Source organism: Volvox carteri (genome assembly GCF_000143455.1).
Source record: "Volvox carteri f. nagariensis unplaced genomic scaffold VOLCAscaffold_54, whole genome shotgun sequence".
In the NCBI taxonomy this organism is placed as follows: domain Eukaryota; kingdom Viridiplantae; phylum Chlorophyta; class Chlorophyceae; order Chlamydomonadales; family Volvocaceae; genus Volvox; species Volvox carteri.
Genome location: NW_003307597.1, coordinates 859,540 through 882,357, shown reverse-complemented (window position 1 = coordinate 882,357; position 22,818 = coordinate 859,540). Strand labels below are relative to the sequence as shown.

General features: G+C 50.8%; 2 protein-coding genes across 2 annotated transcripts; both read right to left on the bottom strand.

The window, feature by feature from the left end:
- Window positions 1–554: 554 nt before the first annotated feature.
- Window positions 555–19,835, bottom strand: VOLCADRAFT_106956 (uncharacterized protein; the record flags this gene model as incomplete). Its single annotated transcript, XM_002955701.1, has 31 exons — window positions 555–1,394; window positions 1,640–1,787; window positions 1,830–2,166; window positions 2,950–3,067; window positions 3,539–3,617; window positions 4,302–4,498; window positions 5,308–5,422; window positions 6,020–6,156; window positions 6,652–6,920; window positions 7,256–7,428; window positions 7,822–8,007; window positions 8,354–8,435; window positions 8,640–8,908; window positions 9,355–9,433; window positions 9,660–9,735; window positions 10,205–10,222; window positions 10,768–11,316; window positions 11,505–11,624; window positions 12,185–12,204; window positions 12,669–12,796; window positions 13,528–13,657; window positions 14,041–14,290; window positions 14,553–14,658; window positions 14,988–15,025; window positions 15,830–15,951; window positions 16,478–16,589; window positions 17,090–17,441; window positions 17,808–17,992; window positions 18,776–19,033; window positions 19,436–19,673; window positions 19,747–19,835. 31 exons carry the CDS (start codon window positions 19,833–19,835, stop codon window positions 603–605), a joined length of 5,772 nt encoding a protein of 1,923 aa, XP_002955747.1. The 3' UTR covers window positions 555–602.
- A 918-nt stretch (window positions 19,836–20,753) lies between these two features.
- On the bottom strand, window positions 20,754–21,151 carry VOLCADRAFT_106955 (uncharacterized protein). The gene is made up of 2 exons (XM_002955700.1): window positions 21,038–21,151; window positions 20,754–20,965 (listed from the first exon to the last, which is right to left on the bottom strand). Exons 1-2 carry the CDS (start codon window positions 21,056–21,058, stop codon window positions 20,828–20,830), a joined length of 159 nt encoding a protein of 52 aa, XP_002955746.1. The 5' UTR covers window positions 21,059–21,151; the 3' UTR covers window positions 20,754–20,827.
- Window positions 21,152–22,818: the final 1,667 nt, after the last annotated feature.

Below are 22,818 nucleotides of genomic sequence, written 5' to 3'. Positions count from 1 at the left end.
GAGAAGTTCGGGTTTGATTTCCCCTGCTGGCCTAAGCATCCCCCACGAAGCCATCGTGCTGTTCCTTTACTTAGCCAGTGCCAAAAGACATAAACCAGTGCAAAAAGACATACCAAACATCGGTAAATTTCCTTATCTATTAGGTGCACTTGTTGGTCACCATGTATGCGATGCACTACCCTGGCTACATTGGGGCTATCCGGGCACGATGTAGTCGGGATCGCCGCCCTAGCCAGCCCACCACACCAACCACAGCGGCCACCACAGCCACACCCACAACACTGCACACGGCAATCACTACAACAGGTAAACCACCGGGGGCAAGCCCAGATGGGGCTGAAGCTGCTGGAGCAGAAGACAGGGACGACCCAGCCGATTCCACTGGGGGTATGGTAATAAGTGCCGCAGAAGCTCCCTCTCCATCATCGACGCCATTACCAATCTTGGTGGCCAGCGGGCCAGGCAGTACCGATGATGTTGATGCTGGTGCTGGTGTTGATGATACAGCCGATGAAGAAAGCGCTGCTGGCTCTCCTTCCTTTACTAGAACTAGTCCGCTGTTGCCGCTGCTGGCCGCATCCTCTGAGTCGCTAACACTCGAGCTAGCCTTTTGTGATTGACGAGCAGATGAAACAACAGGCGATGGAGAAGGCGGCGGAGGCAGCGGTGTGGGTGGCGGCGGTGAGGGTGGCTTTGGTGGCGGCGGTGAGGGTGGCTTTGGTGGCGGCGGCGACGGTAGCTTTGGTGGCGGCGGTGAAGGTGGCCTTGGTGGCGGCGGTGAGGGTGGCTTTGGTGGTGGCGGTGAGGGTGGCCTTGGTGGCGGCGGTGAGGGTGGCTTTGGTGGTGGCGGCGACGGTGGCTTTGGTGGCGGCGGTGAAGGTGGCTTTGGTGGTGGCGGTGATGGTGGTGAGGGTGGCGGCGGTGAGGGTGGCTTTGGTGGCGGCGGTGAGGGTGGCTTTGGTGGCGGCGGTGAGGGTGGCTTTGGTGGCGGCGGCGAGGGTGGCTTTGGTGGCGGCGGCGACGGTGGCTTTGGTGGCGGCGGTGAGGGTGGCTTTGGTGGCGGCGGTGAGGGTGGCTTTGGTGGCGGCGGCGAGGGTGGCCTTGGTGGCGGCGGTGAGGGTGGTAAGGGTGACGGCGGTGAAGGTGGTGAGGGTGGTGGCGGTGAGGGCGGCTTTGGTGGCGGCGGTGATGGTGGCTTTGGTGGCGGCGGCGAGGGTGGTGAAGGTGGCGGCGGTGAGGGTGGTGAGGGTGGCGGCGGTGAGGGTGGCTTTGGTGGTGGCGGTGATGGTGGTGAGGGCGGTGGCGGTGAGGGTGGCTTTGGTGGCGACGGTGATGGTGGTGAGGGTGGTGGCGGTGAAGGTGGCTTTGGTGGCCGTGGGGGGGATGGTTCGGGGCTGGGTGGTGAAGGCGAGGGTGGCAACGGAGACGGAGGGTTAGGGCTTGGCGGCTGGATTTGCGGCTGAAGGGGGGAAGGACTCGGCGATAATGGATGGGGCGGGCTTGGAGGGCTGGGTGGTAGAGGAGGGCTCGGTGGTGGTGATGGCGGTAGAGGCGACGGTGGAGGTGGGCTCGGAGCCAAGGGGGATGCAGGAGGCGGCGGCGTGTCAGGCTCCGTAAAGATCAGGATTATCTCGGTTACCTCAGACGAGCTAAAACCATCAAAAATGATGTGTATGAAGTCCTGCTTGGGAGCCGTGACACCGTACGACTGGTACGACGTCCAGGCGTTGTACGGCACCTTAATCTCCTTCGTGCTCGGTTGCGGTGTGCTAGCGGACAACGTGGTTCTGGTGGCTGGAGAGACAGCGGTGGCGGATCTAAGAACCCACCGTGTGCTTGGCTGCAGGACTACGGGAGTGGGCACACGCACGTATCGTAGCTCGCTTATTACGGCATTACTGGTCCCGCTTGCACCAGCAGAAAATGCAGCGCCGGTGGACATGTCCATGGCATTGTTTAGCAAGAGACCATCAACATGTATGGTGACGGTAACACCCTCGCCAGGGGTAATGCTTATTGAAACGGACACAGCAACGTCAGGGATGACGGATACCGGCAGCACGGCGCCGTCCCGGCTACTATGGACTTGGTCGGGCAGGCCCTGGGCTGCCGCGTTCCCGGCCGAGGTGATCACCAGCATGTCCGGCAGCATGTCGTCCATAGCACCTGCAATAACGCAGGGTACGGAAAGGTACACTTCGGCCGTGCACTTCGTTGATGATACGATCATTGGTAATCAATCGCCTAGCTATCATATCACCGACAGCTCAGATGTATACCCCCACATGGAAAATTACATAAACCATATTTCCGGTGCTTCTGTTGTATCACGACTGTAAAAGAAAAGCATCGATCGGCGGCGGATGTCAAATCCCGTGATACGCCCTTCAGGATACAACAGCTTCCCTGTCACCACTACGATCTCCCCTAATTAGCTAATTAATTATCGTAGCAGGTCAACCACACGCCTCAGCTTATTCTTACATACATACGTACACACGTACATAGTACTACGGTTAAAGGTGATATGTATCATCAATCACTTGAACGATTGCATTTATATTTATATGAATACATATGCTGCGCAAATCAATGTACCGCCAGTGCAGTTTTGCGAAATTAGGTATAAAATATTGAACCTGTTTTTCTATGGAATATCCTGACATACCACCAGCAGCAGCAATAACATCCATATGTACAGCAGCTGCTGCAGCAGCAGCAGCAGCAGCAGCAGCATACCTAGCAGCTAAAATAGAATCATGGCATCGAATGGTCTACATGCAGACCGTGCCATGGCGTAATAGATAGACCTGAGAATAGATGGTGTTTAGGCGTTCCTCAAAATATTACAGACTCCAGATTGCATAACTATTGGACAGCAGCTGTAGCACACCTGTCCTTCCTCAGGCTGCTGCCTTTAAGCAAGCAAGCTTGCTTGCACGCACTGACCTTCTAAGTACACCATGTGCAATAGGTTGTGTATTGAAAGGCTGGCGATGGAGGAAAGTGTTGGATCATTTAGCGGGTTGCGGCTGATGAAAGTGGCGTTAATTCCGGTGAACCATCCCTGCAGAGGGGAAATAGATAGCAGCCCACGAGTAACAATCACTACTGGCTGGTAAAACACAAATCATGGAGCAATCAAGCAAAGAGGCTGGGGAGTGATGGACGCACTCCTGCGTGCTGCCCAGCATACGAGCATGCAACATGCATGCGCAACAGACCCTAGCAAACATAACGAATTACGTGCTATGTAGTGAAGTACATCCTCACAATCACCATCATCAGACAAGAATGCATAATAACAGCATTAATTGTATAGAATATTATTTATATTTATATAATCTAATGTAATAAATAACAGTTAAAGCGATGATGATGATGCATGTTGTCTTACGATGGCAAGCTGTACCTGCCCCTCGATTTGACGACTACTTATTACGTGGACCAGCAGCCGACAGCAGCCACAAGCAAGCAATACTATTTATTTATTTGCCCAGCATTGCTGCACTACTCGCGTACATACGTACATACATACCTGAAGTGAAGCAGCTAGCTTCCATTGCACTAGAGATGCGCTGCCAGGTAGTATATCACCAACACTGGCACGAAGTGCTCTGCAAAAATAAGGAAGGAAAGTACACACCCAGGAAGGTTACATACATATTTACATACATACATAATGATGCCACAGGCGCAGCAGGCAGTTGCTGTGGATGCATCGCACAACTTTAAAGATATTCTTATTGTTAAGTGCGCCCATACGTACCATCAGCATTGTATTGTCCGCAACATGTACAGTTATTGGTCATGGCAACCTACCGACCCATACATACATACATGCATGCAGGTACCGACGGTAGAAGAATGCTACGTTGGTCAGCTGAAGTAATGTGCGTGCTAGACATCAAAAGGGCGTCTTATTAGGTTCGAACATTATTCGTTCATCAAATTCTATGACGTAAAGGATAGATGCAACCCAGTCTGCACGATTCAACAGCCGTACAGGTATAATCGTATGTTGGCTCGCTTTTGCCTCCTGCAAACTACACATGAAACAACCTGTGACAGCCGGGAACAATCAACGATAAATAAAAGCAACACGCTTTGTCATCTATCTGGCTTGTTTATGTCGCATCACCACAAAGGTCGCGGGCTTGGATTTCAAAGACTGCGCATACACGTGTGCTGAGTCAAATCTTATGACTGGTAGAAACATATATATATATATATATATATATATATATATATATATATATATATATATGCAGACGCGTCGAAACACCGTGTATTAAGCTTACAGAGGCGCATTGACGTTGTTGACGCTCACACCCACGATACTGAAGGAGATGATCAGCCCCTTCTCGTTGTCCATAATCTGAGGCTGCAGGGAGTCCATCACCACATCCTTCGCCACGCCGCCACCCACATTGAGCAAGAGCGTTGCCAGCACGGCCGGCACGACGGGCTCGATTTCAGCGGTAAAGGGGTTGTCGCCCTGCGCATCAATTTATGACATCGTTTGCAAGAGCTCGTCTGTATAATTTAATTGTGCCCTAGAATATCGAATAAGGGCCGTCATTATCTCTTATGTCAGGGTGCAACCTATATACGATAAAGAATTTTACAGACGCTCTACGGCTGCTCTAAAGCAACTTCTTGAACAGCCGGACCTTGAGCCTTGCTTGCTGCTGAGTTATCATGGTGTTACTGATGTGTAGTATCATACTACAGGATAGTATCCCAGGATAGTATCCTGGGCTAACCACGGGATTTGCATCCGCCGATCGTTACTTTTCTGAAGTTGAGGTATTACATGATGACAAACTCGTCATTCTTCCAAGCATTGACGGAAAGTCGATTTACTTTGCGTACGTACTTTGCGTGCGTACGTACTTTGCGTGCGTACGTACTTTGCGTGCGTACGTACTTTGCGTACGCGTGCATGCTGGAGAGTAAAGCAATGCTCATGTAGCTACCAATACGACAATACGACACGAGGGTCTGTGGCCAGGCGCTTTTCCTCTCTTACTTATATATATAGTGCAGGTATAGGTCACCAATTTATCAATCTACTTCTCGGGTGTCAGAGGGGATCACGAATCTGCCGGCACAGCTGACTGACTCAAACTCCTTTTTGTCTGTATCGTTTTTTATCGTCTACAGATGGTGTCCTACTAATATAATAGATAGGGACCGTCGTCCCGATTTAATATACCAGGGCACGATCAATAGACAACCACAATTTTCTTACAGATAGACGAAGTTCATCTGTGACCAGTACATATTACATATTGCCGTACCGACCTGGACATCTTTTTCGATGTAGTAACGGACATTCAGTCGGCCCTCAGGGGTCACTCGTACGTCAGCTGGCTCCAGAGGAATGACCTCCGCGGGTAGCCCAGGGCCTGGAGTGTAACTGATGTACGGCACGGACCCACGCACCCGCAAGGACCGATGGGACGCGTTAGCGAGTACATGGATGATTAGAAGCACGAACGAAGCATTCCGAATTATTTCCTGTTTTGCCTACGTAAGCATAGCCGCTAGACAAATAATACACCAAACTGAGCATGTGCAATTAAATAGACCTCACCAACAGTGCTCATATGTCTTCATGGGAAGTATCCGTTACAAACTGGAAACACTTGCAACTAACGAAAGATAGGCTTCATGGCCGGGTGCGGGCACACTACCGCAAAAACTATTTTAAATAGTAGTAGTAATAATAATAATAATAATAATAATAATAATACATAACAAATAGTAACAAATAATAATAGTATATAATTAATGAACATACAAAATGTTATATTAAATCTTATAACATGTATATTTATATATGTGGGGAAGCACCCCCACTACAGCGCTCGAGCTATTGTCCCGTGTTTCCAAGCATACTACCGCCCGCTTCATGCACACTTGTAGGTCATCATAACAAAAACAATAACCTACAGATAGTAATATTAACATAAAGCTAACGCACACGCTATCTACACGCCTTGCATAAACTCACGTGACTGTTCCGCCAATGTAGTACCAGACATCGGCCTTCAGTGCTGCTGCCTCCCTAGGCACCAGCAGCCACCTCAACGTGCCGGAGGCCCCGGCAGGGAGAACCAGGCCATCGTCATCGATGCGGCTCTCAAGACCCTGCGTGCGTTAATGGTTGTGTGACAGGTAGGTAGGATGCATGGTAGGACCTTTTTATATATCATCGTGTACAAATACATCGCAGGATTTTAAATTACTGGGGTAACAGACAGACCTGACATACAGGCATCCTCGTACACATAGGGATACAAAGTGAAGGGAAAACATGCATACATAACTGTTTTACGGAAACCAGGCAGCTGTCCGTTCTACACATGTACAGCGACCAGTATCTGCTGGCTAAGGAGGGTCTCTAATAGCAGGCACACTGCTGTATCATAGCTGTCCTGAAATTTAGCACAGTTATTAGACCTGGCATAAATTTCCATGTGTTGATAGGATTATTTTTTCCCTGTGCGTATTCTGATATCTGCATAATGGACAGCCTTCGGCCCATGGGCCCCCTCTTTGTTACACCTTTGGAGGGTAACGCAGCTCCAGAAGGTGCAACACACGCACATATATACATATGTTATAACGTATTATTGTACGCACATCTATAGCTGGTTGCCCGATAGCAAAGGCCTGTCCTGCAGCTGTGCCGTTCTCTTTGAGCCACGCCGTAAGCTGCACTGTGACGTTGGTGAGCTCGTTGAGGCCGTCGGTGTTATCGAGGACTAGGGATGCCTCGAAGGCTTGGCGTGTGAGGACTAGCCGCTGGCTAAGCTGCACAACCACACGTGCACAAGTTCCACCGCCCGAAGAGCCAGCAATCTGCATTGCCACCACCATATTAATGCTCTGATCCAACGCGTCAAACACACCTGCATACAGACACACATACAGACGTACACAGCTCAGTGTGCGCATTTGCTTCTTAGGTGGGGAAGCAAGGAACTAAGGAACCAAGGAAGCAAGGACGCAAGTTCCTCGTCATGCATGCAGAGGGGGATTGTCCTAGGAAGCAATAAACTGCAACTGGGAAGGCGATAGTGATAAGCCAGCCAGCGGGCAGGGGTCGGCAATAAAGGTTCACGCGTGCAAGGATTGCTTCGACTTTGCATATAAGTCCAACGGCCTTAACTTTCAGACTACCGACACGTTACCGATGTTCACGTAGCAAGGTGCCTATTTAGAAAGTCCTCAACAGCTAGCTCACTTGTGTAGCCTTCCTGGAGCGCCGCAAGAGTCTCATTCAAGTACAGCAGTTGAGCTCGGTGTACCAGGTCCAGGTCAATGGGCTCAACAGCGGTGTTGTTGCTGCTACTGCTGTTGCTGCTGACACCCTCACTGCTGTTAGCTGCGACGACACTGGTGAAGGTCAAATTCCACCTACGTGTACCGGGAAAGATACATCAGCCACAGCAACGGTTGTATAAAAATGTCATGCATTCTCCATTTCAACAGCGTGTATCGAGACAGGTAGGTAGGTACGCAGGTGGGTAGGTAGGTAGGTAGGTAGGTACATACGTAGGTAGCACACATGACACCTTAAAATACCCATACACATTCCCAACTGTCAACCGGTTGATGCGATAAATACATAAATTGCGCTGTTTGATGCAAAACACGTACTCAGCAAGCACAGATGTGACAATGGAGGTGGGAGCGGGCAGATGATCATGATCAGATCTGATCAGATACAGTCATTTCTTAACCAAAAGCTTCCTTCCCCCGCATATTCCTTTATAGACACAGCATCCTGCAGGCCTGCGGCGGCTTTACCTTGACAAGAGCATCTCCCGCGCTTCTCTTGACACAAGTGGTGCAAAGTGGTCGCTTAGCAAAGCAGGGCCCTCCAGTATCCCGTCCACGACAACACCAGACGGGGACGTATCCGATGTGGCATTGCTCCATGCAGCTTGCCATTCGGCTTCCAGGTCTATAGGGTAGCTCGCCGTGAGCCAGGTCCTGTGTGCACACAGCAAGCCAAGCGGCACGGGGCAAGCTTGCTTGCGCAATGTGTGTATGCGTCAATGTGTGTAAGGTCTATAGATCGTGCTATTGTATAACAACTAGGCTTTGAAACGTATGGCCTACACAGATTGCCCCAATTTACAGACGTGTACTCCAGGAGCTCTCGAGAGCATTACGGCCTCGCCCAATAATCCTGGTCATCAGCAGAACAATCATGCCAACCTCACCAAACAACGAACAACATATGTTGTTACGTGTGTAAGCAAGAAGTGTAGCAACAGCGTAGTGGGTACCGCGCGCGCTATGCAACTGCTATCACGCAGGCTTGAACACCACTTACATAGCATGCTCTCGACCCCACATGCCAGCTCCCGCAGAGTACAAGGCCAAGGCAGCAGTTGCCCAACGGATAATAGCTTTGCCTGCGGCTCGCAAAGAAGCAAGATACATTCCTGTTGCTCAAGCATATAGTAAGTATTCATAGCAAGGGGCATTTGTTTGAGCTAATTGGTACGTTGTTAGTAGGTTGTTAGATCTAGATCTTGCCTTTTATTCCTTTCATACATGCAGCTGTATGCAGCTTTAGTAGTGCTGGACAGCATGATCTTCGTGCTCAAAACACTGACCTCTGGGCGTATCGAGTATGGTGCTTCTGCTTATTGGGAGGGCCATGCTGCCCATCAATTGCCTCCTGCCGCCGACACTCTGTAACGATCTGCTGCTTCCATATGCCATCAGGTTATGGCCCTCCTCATTAACACCCTTGCCGCGCTTGTATAACCGGGGGTTGCTCCATATCAAAGGTATCGACAGTGATGGATCTTCTGGGATTGCCTCAACAGGCATTAGCAAATGCTCCATAGACCCTGCTGACATCAAGCTCCGGGCGCGCCGCCTGCGGTTGTGGGAGCGGTTCAGGCACAGCGGATGGAATGTTGCAAGGTGACCGTGCTTGTGTAGGCACGCAGTAGATCCATCTATCCATCGAAATGAAGGGGCCTCACACGTCACGCCGTCGTAGTGCTTTGACCAGGATACAGACTGATCATTAACACATGCTATATTAAGCAGCACGTCCACCGTCTGTAAAATTGAGTAGCGTCCATAAGCTATCTACTTTCAGGCCTACCCCTTATATCATGGCACGATTATATGGACCATGCTATACAACGAGTCTATGTACGATCTATTTCTTGATCCTATCTATACGATGACAATGTCTACAGCTGTAGACCATACAACATTTCGCCGACGACGATCCGTCCTGGATGGGATTTTAGACTTACGTTGGTGCGGTTTGAAAAGCCTGGATTAGAAAACCTATTGGCCCACACCACTCACCTCCCGGATGAGGAGCCCCCCCCTCCGGCCCCCCCTGGAGACCCTCCTAGAGGTCCAAGGAGGTTGTCAACCTTGTCCTCTGCGCACGGAGGGTGGGTGCGGGTGCGGGTGCGGGTGCGGATACAGCTTCAACCCTATGCATTCGACTTTACCAATGTTAGCAAGCCGCAAGTTGGTGGGTGCCGTTGTTCGTTGCGCAGCAATACTCCGTATGCAAATAGGATTACACAAGGACTCACAAGCATACACAACGCATCTCATTCACAGGTGGTTACTGCCGGTTAAGCCAATATGCATCAACTCACCGACAGCGTCCCAGAAGCCCAGGCATTCAAGCGCAGGGTTGAGTATGCAGCCGTAGTATGGAATGCTGCCAACGACCTGCTCGTTAAATGCCACGTCAAGGCAAGTTAGAAAGACAGCAGCAGTAAGGAGTGGACCAAGGCCGTTTCACTGGGAGCCCCTGCTCGGGTCCCAAATGCGGTCCAGCTTAGGTAGGTACGTGTGTGAACCAACGCCCATAATAATTAGGACCCACAGTGTCATTGCGCACCTGAAGTAATCATGCGTGCCTGTTGTGCATGCATGCATACATATGTATGCAACGCGTATTATCGTAATGCGTGGATTGCGTGTTTGCTTACGACAAAATAGCGGCTCAATTATTGCATTTGTCAAGAAATCTATTAGTACATGAAGCTTGTAACGTCAACGAGGGTGCCAGTACATGCAAGAGATTCCGCTTTACCGCCATAAGAAAACAAGGCCTCCGATTCGCGGCCAGTATGTACGTAGCCGCCCACCCCTAGACTCGAAGCCCCCAATTGCCACAGCGCGTTACAAACCGCACCTTGTCCTTTAGGATTTCCTGCGCAACGGGATACGGGTACGCAAACAGGTAGGATCCAGAACGTGATACGTATACGTATGTAAGCAATTAAGGTGAAAAACTCCCAAACTGCGAAGCTATCGAAAAAAAGGCGGAATACGTATGATCTGTATTGTAGTAATTATACATGCGGCTTCCCCAGGGCGCGCCATTCGCGTACAAGCGCTCGTGTGCCAGCCATGCGCCGGTAAATTTTTTATGGTCTATAGGCAGGGTCGTCGTATGTTAGATACGACCAAGAAATAGAGCGTACATAGATTGATTGTATATTGTATAGAATGGTCTATATACAGACCGTGCCATGGTGTAATAGATAGACCTGAAAACAAATGGTCTGGTATTGATAAATACTTTCCAGCTATACAGACATATGCAGTGCATGCTGGTAGCTGCTATATGTACGAAACACATAATTTGCTTATTCGCAAATCGACCCGAGCTTGAAGGTAATCCGCCAAGTGCTCAGCAGCTATGAGCTTGCAAGAAGCAAGTAATGCAACACCAGCACAGGGCACCCCACCTACCACAACGAGCGATCCAGGCCCACTTATCCCTCCGCCTGCAGCTGTTCCTATGACTCCTAGGACGCGTCTTTGGCCCAGCATGTCAGTAGAACGAGGCCGCTGGCCGCTGGCCGTTGCAATCAGCGCAGCAGCGGAAGTCGTTGGAGGCATCTGGAAGCCGCCACCGGGTCCACCGGCGATTGTGAATGGGTCGGCATGGACCACCATCTTTGCTGACTGCTTCTCTTCCTGTGTTTTGAACGCCGAGTCTTGCTGGATAGGACGGGCTGTCGTCTGCTGCTTTTGTACTGTATGCGTAACCACTTTGCTGTGTAGGGTGTTTTCAGGCTCCACATATGTGTGGCCACCATCGTTTACATGAGGACGTTCTGACGCGGACTGATGCAGCATAAGAGGAGGTCCAATGCGGCGTGGCTTCCCGTTCTTCTGCTGCTTATTTCTTGAAGTGCCATTAGGACTGCTGCTGTAGTCAGTATTACCCGTGTTGTCAAGCATGCTTTGTCCAGGATCCTGGCCCTGGTATGAAAGCAAGCGCCGACCGCCACCCGCCTGCAAGTATATGGGAAACAAGCATCACGCATTATATGTATGCATGTGTGTATCATGACGGCGGATAAATTAAGACAATGGAGACATGTGCAAGTGCGACTCTCGCTGTCGTAGCTGATAGAACGGTGATACACTTAGACAAAACAAGCAAGGCAACAGTGTAATATATGTAGGCAAAGTGATCTCACCGCCTTGTATGCGTCGTACACTTCCGAGATGAGGTCAATGGTTTTGGATAGAGGTTTGTTCCATGGCTCGGTGATGTCCTTTGCAAGGCAAAGACCCATTTCAAGCAAGTCAGCAGCACACTGCATGTGAAGTCACAGGAGGGCGGACAAATGGACACCGGCGGCAGAGGTCAGCGGCATGAGCTGCGGTGGAGACATAATCCGGCTGCTGTGTTGCCTTTAATGCTTTCAATATTATACCAGGGCAAGATCTACAGACGATGAACATTTCACAGACGACCAACCGGTGAGGCAGGCGGCCAAAAGGCGCTTGGCTATGATTGAGCTCGCCGTAGCGAACCTTCACAACCATGCATTCTTGCAAGATGTGTACCCAATGTAGCAGCGCCGCATATGTACCACCAACTGCGTTATAACGCTACTAATTAGTAGCGAATATATATAGCGACTTGCATGCTGAGCGGGCCCCTTCTTTCCTGTTTATAAAATCACGTGTAGGCGGCAGATATATAGACACGCACAACACTAATTGCAACACGTACAGGAGATATGTTACAAGTTACAAGTTCCGCACACAAGCGCGGGTGTGTCCGTAAAAGCCGGGGGGGCCATGGACGACATATGGATCCATCCCTGCTGATCTATTCACGCTGACCCTTTGGCCCTGATGGCGCACTCACCGCGTCGCATAGCTCCGGCCCTTCACGTCCGCCCGCGATGGGGGGTTATGGCCGAAGGCAGGCACGTGGGTTGCAGAAGAGGAAGACATTACATCAGCTTATAATTAATCATATGGCGGCGGTGGGACGAGAGAAGTGCGTGGCAACTGTGCATTGCGTGGTATCTGGCCGCGGAGAAGGCCTCTACAGATGCTGGCAGAGCACCTTAGAGCTTATATGTACACCAGATGTGTGCTGTACGATGTGCAGCTACGTACTACATACTGCAAGAGGCAACAAGTGTGCATGAAGATCATCCAGAAATGCATCATATGGCTGGCTGGCGGACACAAATAAACCGTTCCTAAGCCAACTGGGGTCGCGGCATATTCGTTGTTGGCATGGCGGCAACGCCGAGCATGCATATACATAGCTATGTATATGCATGTTTGGTGTTGCCGCCATGGCGTTGTCTGAAGCACTATATAGTGCGCACAAATATTACCTGCGGGTGCATTAGCTAGATATTCTGACCAGGCGCCACCACCACTCGGTCCGTCGCCTCCAGCGGGAATGTAGACCGTCATACCTCCACCCGCGCAACAAGATGCGACACACTGGGGGGGTGGGTCTCTGCGAGGGAGGGAGCCGTATGTGCACATGGGAATGCTCTGTCGCCAGATTGGTCTCCGAAACACCATGCATGCATACAATCCCGAGATTATTACCATCACCCGTCAAAACATACAATGCCTTCTCAGACCCCTTGAAGCACAGGCTATTTGTAGTATCCTGGCTATCACGGGACCTGCATCCACCGTTCGGTTCTTTTCTGAAAAAGTCGTGACATATTATTGTAGCCCGTGATCTGGATGGATGCGCATGGGTCAAACGGTCCAACAGCAGCTGCCCGCACGCACCCATATGGGGGGGCCACATGCAGTGCACCTGTGGCACGTATTATGTGTACATGTATGATGTGTGAAACAGGGGGGTGTATCTTCGCCCGTCACAGCTACCCTGCGAAACCCTGCCTTCCCCGGTATTTCGGGGCACCCTCATCCAGTCACCCGAGTCAACTTCTCAGTGGATCGCTCAGGTTCCGCACCCACCACCAGCATCCAACGGAATCTGCCGGGTCGACAGCGGCTCAACTCCGTTCCTGGTCGGCTCGCAGGTTAACTTTATCCCAGGTCACCACCGTCCATCAACTAGGGGCGCAATGCCTTCCACCATCAGAAGGTCTTGGACCCTAATGGGTATCGATCCCGGGAGATCCCGGGGGCAATGGTCACGCCTTACCAGTAGTGCCAAACCCTATATATTACTGTATGTACACATGTATGTGCGTACATTCTCCTCACCTGCTAATAATTGAGGCACCGCCCGTTACAGAGGCCTTGCTAGCGTCGCAGGGGTCACTATAGACCAAATCAACGGATCCACTCCAGCACTTGCCAGTGTCCTGCAGCAATGACCTACGCCTGTGCGATCCTGATGAAGGCACGCAGGGGCCACAGACAGGGGCCACAGACAGGGGGCACAGGCAGAGGCAGCCGTACAGGCGGACGATTGTTGGATTTCACACGGAGCCATCCATGTACCTATCTATAGGTAAAACTATAAGATGCAAGTTACATGCGCGGTTTTGATGTATACATGTAAGCAATTGCAAGGTGGTGCATGCTCTAATCCTAAGCGCATATTGTAGGCGAGCTCCGCATATTGGACAGTTGCTGATCATGATACAGAAGCGAGTCTTTCCCCGAGTGAACTATCAGCCAGCCGCATCCAACCACCAGCTCATCTCGCTTAGCGCTGATTTGTACTTAAGCTAGCTTTACCCATCACCATCACTGCACAGGGCCGGGCCACACCTGATCCAAGCAGTAGTGGAGGGGTAATTATTTTGCGCCCAACCACCAAGTCAATTTCCAGCTGGCTCATGGCCGGCAGTCGCCCGATGGAGAGCACCATTGAGCTCTCAGCGATCGACACAGAGCCCCCATGGGACCAAGCCTGATCGGCCTCTTCCCCGGGAGGATACATCATGACGTCCGCAGTCTCGTTGGTTGTAACGTTTTCCAGCTTGGTCCACCGTGCGCCGAGGTACCCCAAGGTGAAGCTCTGCAGCAGTTCAATAATCCATCCATGGCCATCAACAAATTATTACAAACAACTAAAATAATTACGAAAACGCGCACATAAAATCAAACATATGCATCAATAAGCGAGCGCGCATGGTACGTACGTTGTGCCTACGAGATAAGACGTCCGACGGTCCCCGTAAATGGAATATATTACATGGCACGATCTATAATAATTATTTTTACAGACACGTAGCTGCCTTCAATAAGTTATTACTTGGGCACCCTTTTTGGTCACTTACCGGGCTATCCGTTGGCAACTTCAATCGAGCATTAAATGCCGCTACCAATCCCGTGTTGATCACCGAAAGGGTGAAAGAGCCTTTCTCGACCATGTCCTCAGTGAACCTGAAAGTGGATGGGAAATGGGAACAACGAGCGATTCGTAGCTAGGTGGGGGTTCGTTCGGTTACCGCAGGCAGCACCAAAAGCGTCGCACCTAGATAATACAACAGTTGCCAAACATGGCGTAACCCTCTATCTAAGAGGGCATCCATATTGAACGGCCCATGTATGAGTGTTAGGTACACGTACCGTGGGAAATCGCAGCACCGACAGACGGACACGGAATGAAACCCTACCCATATATTTGCAGGTGCACGTATTGCAATACGTGATCCAACTGGATCAGGTTATCAGTCAACTGCCCACTAGCTAGAAGCTGTATCCTCACTCACAGCAAGGCGGGCTCGAAGCGAACCACTGGCATGGGCACCTGTACCAATGAAAAGTATGAAAAGCAGTTCCACAAGGTGAAGTACAAATTAGTGCAAGTTGCAACAAGTTAATTCGTCAGCACAGGTTCTCATTAATGGGATATCTTTACATACACCACATGACTTGCTGTTTCGCTTTCTCCTATCCACAAGTGAAGATCAGCGCAGAATTAACACACGACTGGACGAGGCCAGGGAAAAAAGAGACTACTTAGGGACAGCGATTAGTAACCCCATGCATAAACGTATTAAGGGGCTCGTGATATAAGGGTTGTGGTTCGCTCTTCGCAATTGGTGATTTGTCCACGCAGGTAAATGCCTGCGGTCCCCTATGTTTCCAGCAGTGTTCCCGAGATCCCGCACGAACCATCCCCTGTGGTAAGAGGTCGGGTCAACTTTTCTTCCGTTCGGCGCACATCTTGGGCTCTGTATTTGACCATGGCGCATGTCCACCAGCAAGCAGGGGACGGATTCCGACCCTCCCAAGGAATTTGCTTGGGCTATCCAGCCAGGTAAGCTACAGGCCCCAAACCACTTTGCCCTGATGCGCGCACGAGATTCAAAATTGCGACCTTGCAAGCAACGACGTCTGTAATTTTCTTATCGTCTATAAGTCATCATATAATAATACTTTAGGTAGCAGGGATCGTCCGTACCTATCCTATCAGGGCATTATCTTAAGGGGCTTGGAATTATAGACGCAGTCGCAAATCTTTCTCATTGTATGGAACGCATGGCCTTTCTGGCGAACGACGAAGCCAAGCTTTCTTTCAATTCTAAGCAATGACGGCGAACGCGCTTACAAAGGTTGCGTACTCCACGTTGACTATAATCTGCACTTCCTCCTGGAAGGTGGTCGGCACGACAGTGAAGGATGCGCGGACCGCGGTCCGCGACATGAAAATGCGCAATGTGCGCATACCACCTGCGTGTGAGTCAATGTGTGGTGCGTGGGAAATATACATGTGGAGCAAGTACCAAAAATGGGCAAGCTGTCTTTGGCTTTATTACAAGCGAGACTGTTGAAGGCCCAAGATGAACGAAAAAATGCACCCAGCAGAATTATATAAGCGAGCTGACCAGGAACAAAGTTGAGGCGCCGTTGATCCGCTAGATTTGGTTGGATGCGCATCCATATATATGCTGGTGGTGAGTTGCCGAACCCAACGAATACATTCTGAAGTCGGATGGGGTGAACGGATTAGGGTGCCCCTCTAGAGATCTCGCAGGGAAGAGCAGGGAACTGCTTCGGGAAAGGGGGCCGCTGGTGAAGCTTTACCACCCTGTAACAACATACATATAAGCGGCCAGCAACCAGCAGCAGCGCACGTGCATAATGAATGAAACGCCGAGTGCTGGCGGCTGACCGCTACGTACGATGCAGAAAAGAAATTCATTTGTGATACATCCATACTCATACATACGGAGTCCTGAAGCCCTTGAAAGCGTACCTGTAATGGTAACTGTGCGAGTAGTTGAGGTATGGTTGGGGCTGAAGGCGTCCACACTGTATGTGTAGCCCGCAGTGAGGTTGTAGAAGGTGAAGACGCCGCTGCTGTTGGTCTACATACAATACGTGCATGTCCAGTAGTCACAGGCACGTTTTGATGGTCCATTTATTTGCAAACGTGGAGACATGTAAGTTGGATGCGTGATACTTTCAAGTCACATTAATAACTAGGCCAATAGACGCCTTATTAGCCAAACTAGTTTCAGACAGGATGTAGGAACTCCTACATGAACTACCACTTATCAACAACCCGACTCTGTCCGCTTGCTGAAAATATGTACACATCTGGAAAGGAATGTTCGGTTCGCCACAGACAGACATGTTGTAGATAGATACATGTGCTAAACGAGCACTGCGCTTACATAAACCGAGCATTAGTTATGATTGGATACGATGTACAGCGGGTGTAAGTCTCATGAGTTTGTCGATTGAAGATATACATGCCAGGCAGGCACGTAAATACCATGCCAGCCTTGCAGCTGGCACATCAAAAAAATGCTCATTCGAATTCCCTGGCCTTTCTTGTATCGCGTACCCGAGCCCCTTCGCTTACCACTCCACTGCCAATGATGGCTCCGCTATCTTGTGACCGCACCAGGAGCCTCGCCCCGGCCACCTTGGGTTCTGCCGGGTCATAAGCGGTGTATTCATCTACCACCGTCACTTGCAAATCCCCAGTGGGCTCCGAAGCCACCGCCAGCTGCAGCGAGATGGTCACCGAAGCACGATTGTCGCTGCTACGAAGGTCGGTAGAGGCACTGAAAATGTCACCTAGACGAGCCGTCGCCGGAGTAAGGAGCCGGAAGTCCAAGGTGGTTGAGGCTCCGGCGGCGAGCGGTGCCAGTGGCAGCGGTGTGAGCGGAAAGAACCAAGATGTGGGCGGTACGGGGGGAAGCTGCAAGAGCCTGCGACCACGAGCCAGTTATAATTACTTAGCGCGTATTAGTTGTCGTCTGAGTGCGTACATGAAACACATCACCTTCCTTTGTTACCAGGTTCCTCAAAGCAAGAGGAATAAATACCTGTACAGACCGTAACGGAACCCCCAAAAAATTCATGTACAGGAGACATTTACACACCGTAATTTAGATGAAGTGAAAGCACCGTGATTAACCAAGCAGGGTAAAGACTCGAATGTGTCCATCTCTGCCGTCTACTCGCAGCACGTTTCATGGACTTAAAACGCTCTTACATCCTTACATACATCCTTACATACAACAGCCGTCTCACGAAACATCTCTCATCCTAAAAGTGTATGGATAGACACCCACCCGGACGCAACATTGCCGGTATTTTTTATCGTTATGTGCACGTTGGTGGCTCCTCCGGGTGGCAGCACCACCGCCAGCCGTCCAGCCGGGTCAGCTGTCAGCACAATCCGCTCAGAATCCACCAGCACCCGCACAAGCACCGTCACGGCCGCACCGCTGATGCCTCCCCTTAGATCAATGGCGAGCTGTACGGCACGCAGGGAAAGCAAGGTAACTCAGCTGACCATCACTTGCATGCGCCACACCAGTGGTGACGTGTGGTTGTTAGTGGGCTCCAGGCTCACGAAGAGTAGAGCCAGCGGGCCAGCGGGCCGTGCACTGCACTAGAGACTAATATACAGGGTTTGGCACTACTGGTAACGCGCGACCATTGCCCCCGGGAGATCCCGGGATCGATACCCGCTAGGGTCAAAACTCCTTCCGATGGTGGAAGGTATCGCGCCCCTAGTTGATGGACGGTGGTGACCTTAGATAAAGTTAACCTGCGAGCCGACCAGGAACGGAGTTGGGCCGCCGTTGATCCGGCAGATTCCGTTGGATGCTGGTGGTGGGTGCGGAACCTGAGCGATCCACTGAGAAGTTGACTAGGGTGACTGGATGAGGGTGCCCCGAAATACCGGGGAAGGCAGGGTTTCGCAGGGTAGCTGCCATGGGCGAAGATACACCCCCCTGTTTCACACATCATACAAACGAAACTACCACCCAAATGAGACAACGCAAGTCAATTAGAGTGGTGATGATGTGATAAATAGATAGACTGCAGTTGTGCAAATGCCGGAGTTGTGAGCGAGTTGAAGAGCTTGCGTAGATAGGAAGGCGTGGATAGGCTTGGACACGCACGCAGTGATATATGCTGGGCTTGAACACCCTAACGTCGGGCTATACTCGGACGTTTATGCGTCGATGAGGTTGTATTGTTAAGGGATCGAAGTAAATACTGATATTAATCCGGATGAAACGCTCCTCACCTCATACTCGGCCGCACCGGAGCCCTGGCCTGCAGTAGTCTGAAGCGCAAGTAGCAAGACAGTTGCCCCAGGGGAAGTCGGAGCAGTCGCATTTTGCACTCCACGGCATAATGTAGATACCCCGGAAGATGACGAGTTATCGCATAAAGGTGTGATTTGAGTTATGTTGGGCTGAGATGCATTCGCTTGCAGGTGTGGCAGTGGCCCGCTGAAGGACACAAGTCGACTGCGAATGGTAACTACCAGAGAGGCAAGATCCTGTCAAGGCAACCGGGAAGCACACACGCATGGGTAAATTCTGAGGAATATTAGAATGGAAAAGAGTGGACGAAAGGGTATTTATGCAGAGATGGATATGAATTCTTTATCGTTTATACATCATGTCCTAATGTAAGAGATAGGGATGGTGCCTAACTATTAGAACAGAGCACGGCCAATATAGGCCAATGGATGATACAAATCCTAAGTTTTAATGATAGCGTAGATGGGGCCAAACTTTATCCCTGTCGAACATTATTAATTATTATTCATTATGGACTATTTATTTATCTACCAATTAAAGACCGAGCGACACGGCGGATCGACGCTGCTGCCGCTGGTTGTTCACAACAGCGGCTGGTGACACCACCAATGCCTTTTATTTGTGTGGAAATTACCTACCTCTAAGGAGCCCGTGACGCGTGCGACAGGATCCAAAACCGTACTGCGGCCCGGATCCAGCAGGAGCGTGGGCAGTGCGTAGCGAGCATCGAAACCGGCATCACGGTTGACGGATGCGTACAAAAAGGGAATAGAAAAGACGAGTTTTCGTAGATAGACCGCTGAGTCGTTGGGTAAAACCCCGGTCGCGGCTTGGTCCAAACGCACTGCTGGGTGTAGTGCGAGGATCTCTTGCAGCCTGCATTTATTGTGAAGGACGTCGGCAAGCACAAAGATTAAATGTGTAACATCAAATCATCAATTTGGCTCACATGTGAGATGCCACAACTAGATAGCTATAGACGACGGTGGCGGATGCAAGGAAGTTCACGCACACCGTCGGCAGTGACGGCCCCCACATCAGTTCGTCGATTTTCCGTCCATGCCAGTGACGGTTTCGGGAGACACGGATAATTGCTGCAGGCCTATATCTGCGCGAACAAAATATTGGTGGCCAATGTCGACTCCCAACCAGGGTTCGACACTGACTTTCCTGAAACTTGCGGGATCCCCCGTACCTCCCAAATTTTCCTTACGGAGGGGCCCCCGTACCAGGCTCCTGTACTGGCCGAAAACCTTACGGGGGCCCCCGTAACCCCGCAAAACCTTTACGGGGACACTGTCCTTGGCTAAAACGCTGTGGAAAGTGACACTTTGCATTTTTTTTGCCCTGTAAATCGTTATTTATGTTATTTTCCCGTGAACCATTACACACGGGGGCACGGCACACTCAGCGAAAGCCAAGCGCCTTGGCCGCCGCGGCCGCCCATCCCTTCTGCTACTCTTTCGCGTCCTCCTCCTCATCAACAAAATCCTCATCCACGGACGACTCATCGGTATCTCGTTCTACGTCGGTCTCGTAGTCACTGTCACTAAAAGCCTCATCGTCACTAGCGGGGTATGTTGCTTGTACCAGTACTTCAATCTCTGGGTCCGTCGCAACCTCCTCGTTATCATCCTCTCCGTATGGATTCAAATTAATTATGCTAACGTCAGAAAACAACTTGTGAATAATGCCTGTATAACCCTTACGCGAGTAGATCCCAGCAGCCTGATCAATCAGTGGCTTCGCCCCGGTATCAGCAGCAGGTCCCAACATGCCCACACGAAGTAGCGAATCAACCGTTTCCAGCTTTAGCCGGTTCGTCAGGCGATTCTTAATAATACGATGCCGGCTAAATCCGCGCTCAACACATGCCGTCTGTGTTGGCAGGATTGTAGCGACTTGAGCCAAACGCATCATACGCGGAAGGAGATGGGCTTCGGGACGCAAACTCACCCACGCTGCCTCCCAAGTCACCCTGCTAAGCGAAATGTAGTAAGCAAGACGTGCCTTCATGACATTGAACTCCTTTAAAACGTTCGGCAACTAATCAGGCTAAACCTCGAACAGCCGGTGTGAATTCCTAGCAGAGCCAGAAAGTGCTGCTCAGCCTCCTGAGTGCAAGGGCTCCGTAGAGCCAAGCTCCTCAGGATCATCATTGGGGTTGCCTATAACACAAATCTTTCGGTCAACTTTCAGGCCTGCGGTTCTTGTCAATCAGCTTCGAGTCCCTACCCTACCTTCTTTGCAAGGCTTATCATCTACTTTCTTTGTGGGAACAGGTTGGCTTGCAGGCTTTCCACCTGCGTTCGGACCGAAAATGAGATCGGCGAGGAGTGGCTATAGACTGGAAGCTATAAAAGTATTATGAAAAGTGTAGTTAAATATTGCAATATGAATTATGCCTGCCAAGTGTGTGGCTTTATCCTTTATATGGTCCGTCCTCTCCCCTACAGGGCCCCGTAAGGCCTCTTATTGTCTGCCATCGCTGGATGTTACAGACCAGAAGCTATAAAAGTATTATGAAAAGTGTAGTTACATATTGCAATATGAATTATGCCTGCCAAGTGTGGGGCCTTATCCTTTATATGGTCCGTCCTCTCCCCTACAGGGCCCCGTAAGGCATCTTATAAATCCTTAAATTCCTTACGGGAGTCACCGTAACCGGCCTTCGGCCTGTTCGGGGGCGGCCCCGTACGGGGCGCTTCGCGCCCCAAAATCTTTACGGGAGCCACCGCAAAGTCCTACGGACCCGTACGGGGATACCGAAAAAAGGCCAAAAACTTACGGGCCCCGTACGGGGTGTCGAACACTGCTCCCAACCCTTTCATCGTCGGGCCCCTGATCACGCGCTGAGCTTTGTTATGCCCTTATTTCCCACGACCATATGTACGAACTACTTGATGAATCATGTGGTCTGCTGTGCCCTTACTGCCATCAGAAAGAGCGGGAATTCGCCACCTACCGTCACCCGCCCTGCCTACCCTTTGGAGCTCTTGGGAACAAGAAAATTAAAGGAGAAAGCGCCCGACTCCGTCGTGTTGCAGAGCAACTCAAGGAAGCCTTCCAGGGTGCCTTCAGAAACGCTCCCGTCCACCACCGCACTCCGTTCGCGGGTGAGGATCCGCACAGTCAAACCGCTTAACGATGTTTCGTTGGGTGCCCCTGAATACCACATACATATGTGTACATAAATCATACATAGATGGACATTTTTAACCGGATGCGCGTGCCGTTGATGAAGCATGCTAATGACAGCTGTTCCTTCTACGTTTAATACTGGTTATTAGTACCCTATAGGGCTCCTATAGGGGCATAAGATTGCGAGCTAAAATATGTCTTTGTTTCAGGCCTTTCTTGTGCATGCGCAGGGTCCTGCACGAGGGCTTGCTTAGCACGCAATGGAGTTGTCGTGGAGGACCCCGCTCAGCAGCTGATGACCCGTGGTGCGTATGGTTTTCTTATTTTCTGAGTCCTGACGGGAACTAAAGGGGTTCCCCTTTAGTTCCCAACAGGGCAACTAGCAGCAGGCAGCAGTGAGCCCATTCCGTTGGTGCCGTCCCCTAGCGGCGTTGTGCAGTATCTGCACCCTGTGCCCTCCGGATTTATTATTACGCAAATTAAACAAGGTAAAATGAAGATCTTCGGTGTGTGAAGTGCAGGTAGGGTTTCATGCGGCAGACTGCGTACCCGCGTATATTGCTTGCTGCGACAAGATGACTCGGCCGACGACCGTAATACGGCTTCCCGGAGCAACACGCGTCCCCTCCTGAAGCCGTAGCTCGTCAATGCCGAACAGTGGAATGACCCTTACATAAAAGCTGAAGGACGCTACACGGCCGTCGTTCGCCACAGCAGATATCGTTAGCAGCTGAAGGCTGCCGGCCAGGTCCCAAACCTCAGCGGCCGCCCACTCAATCGCTCCCGATGTGCTGTTGATGCGGATTCTGGCGAGGTTTGTGGAGAGGAGCCATGTGACTTGTAATGGCACGGCGAGTTGCGGTTGAGCTGTCCAGCGCGA

What these genes read in the sequence shown, in the direction of transcription:
- VOLCADRAFT_106955 (XM_002955700.1), bottom strand. Translation starts at nt 21,058, where the DNA reads ATGATAAGCCTTGCAAAGAAG. An exon ending in TGATAAGCCTTGCAAAGAAG is followed by an intron (nt 20,966 to 21,037) that starts GTAGGGTAGGGA and finishes TTTGTGTTATAG; the next exon opens with GCAACCCCAATGATGATCCT.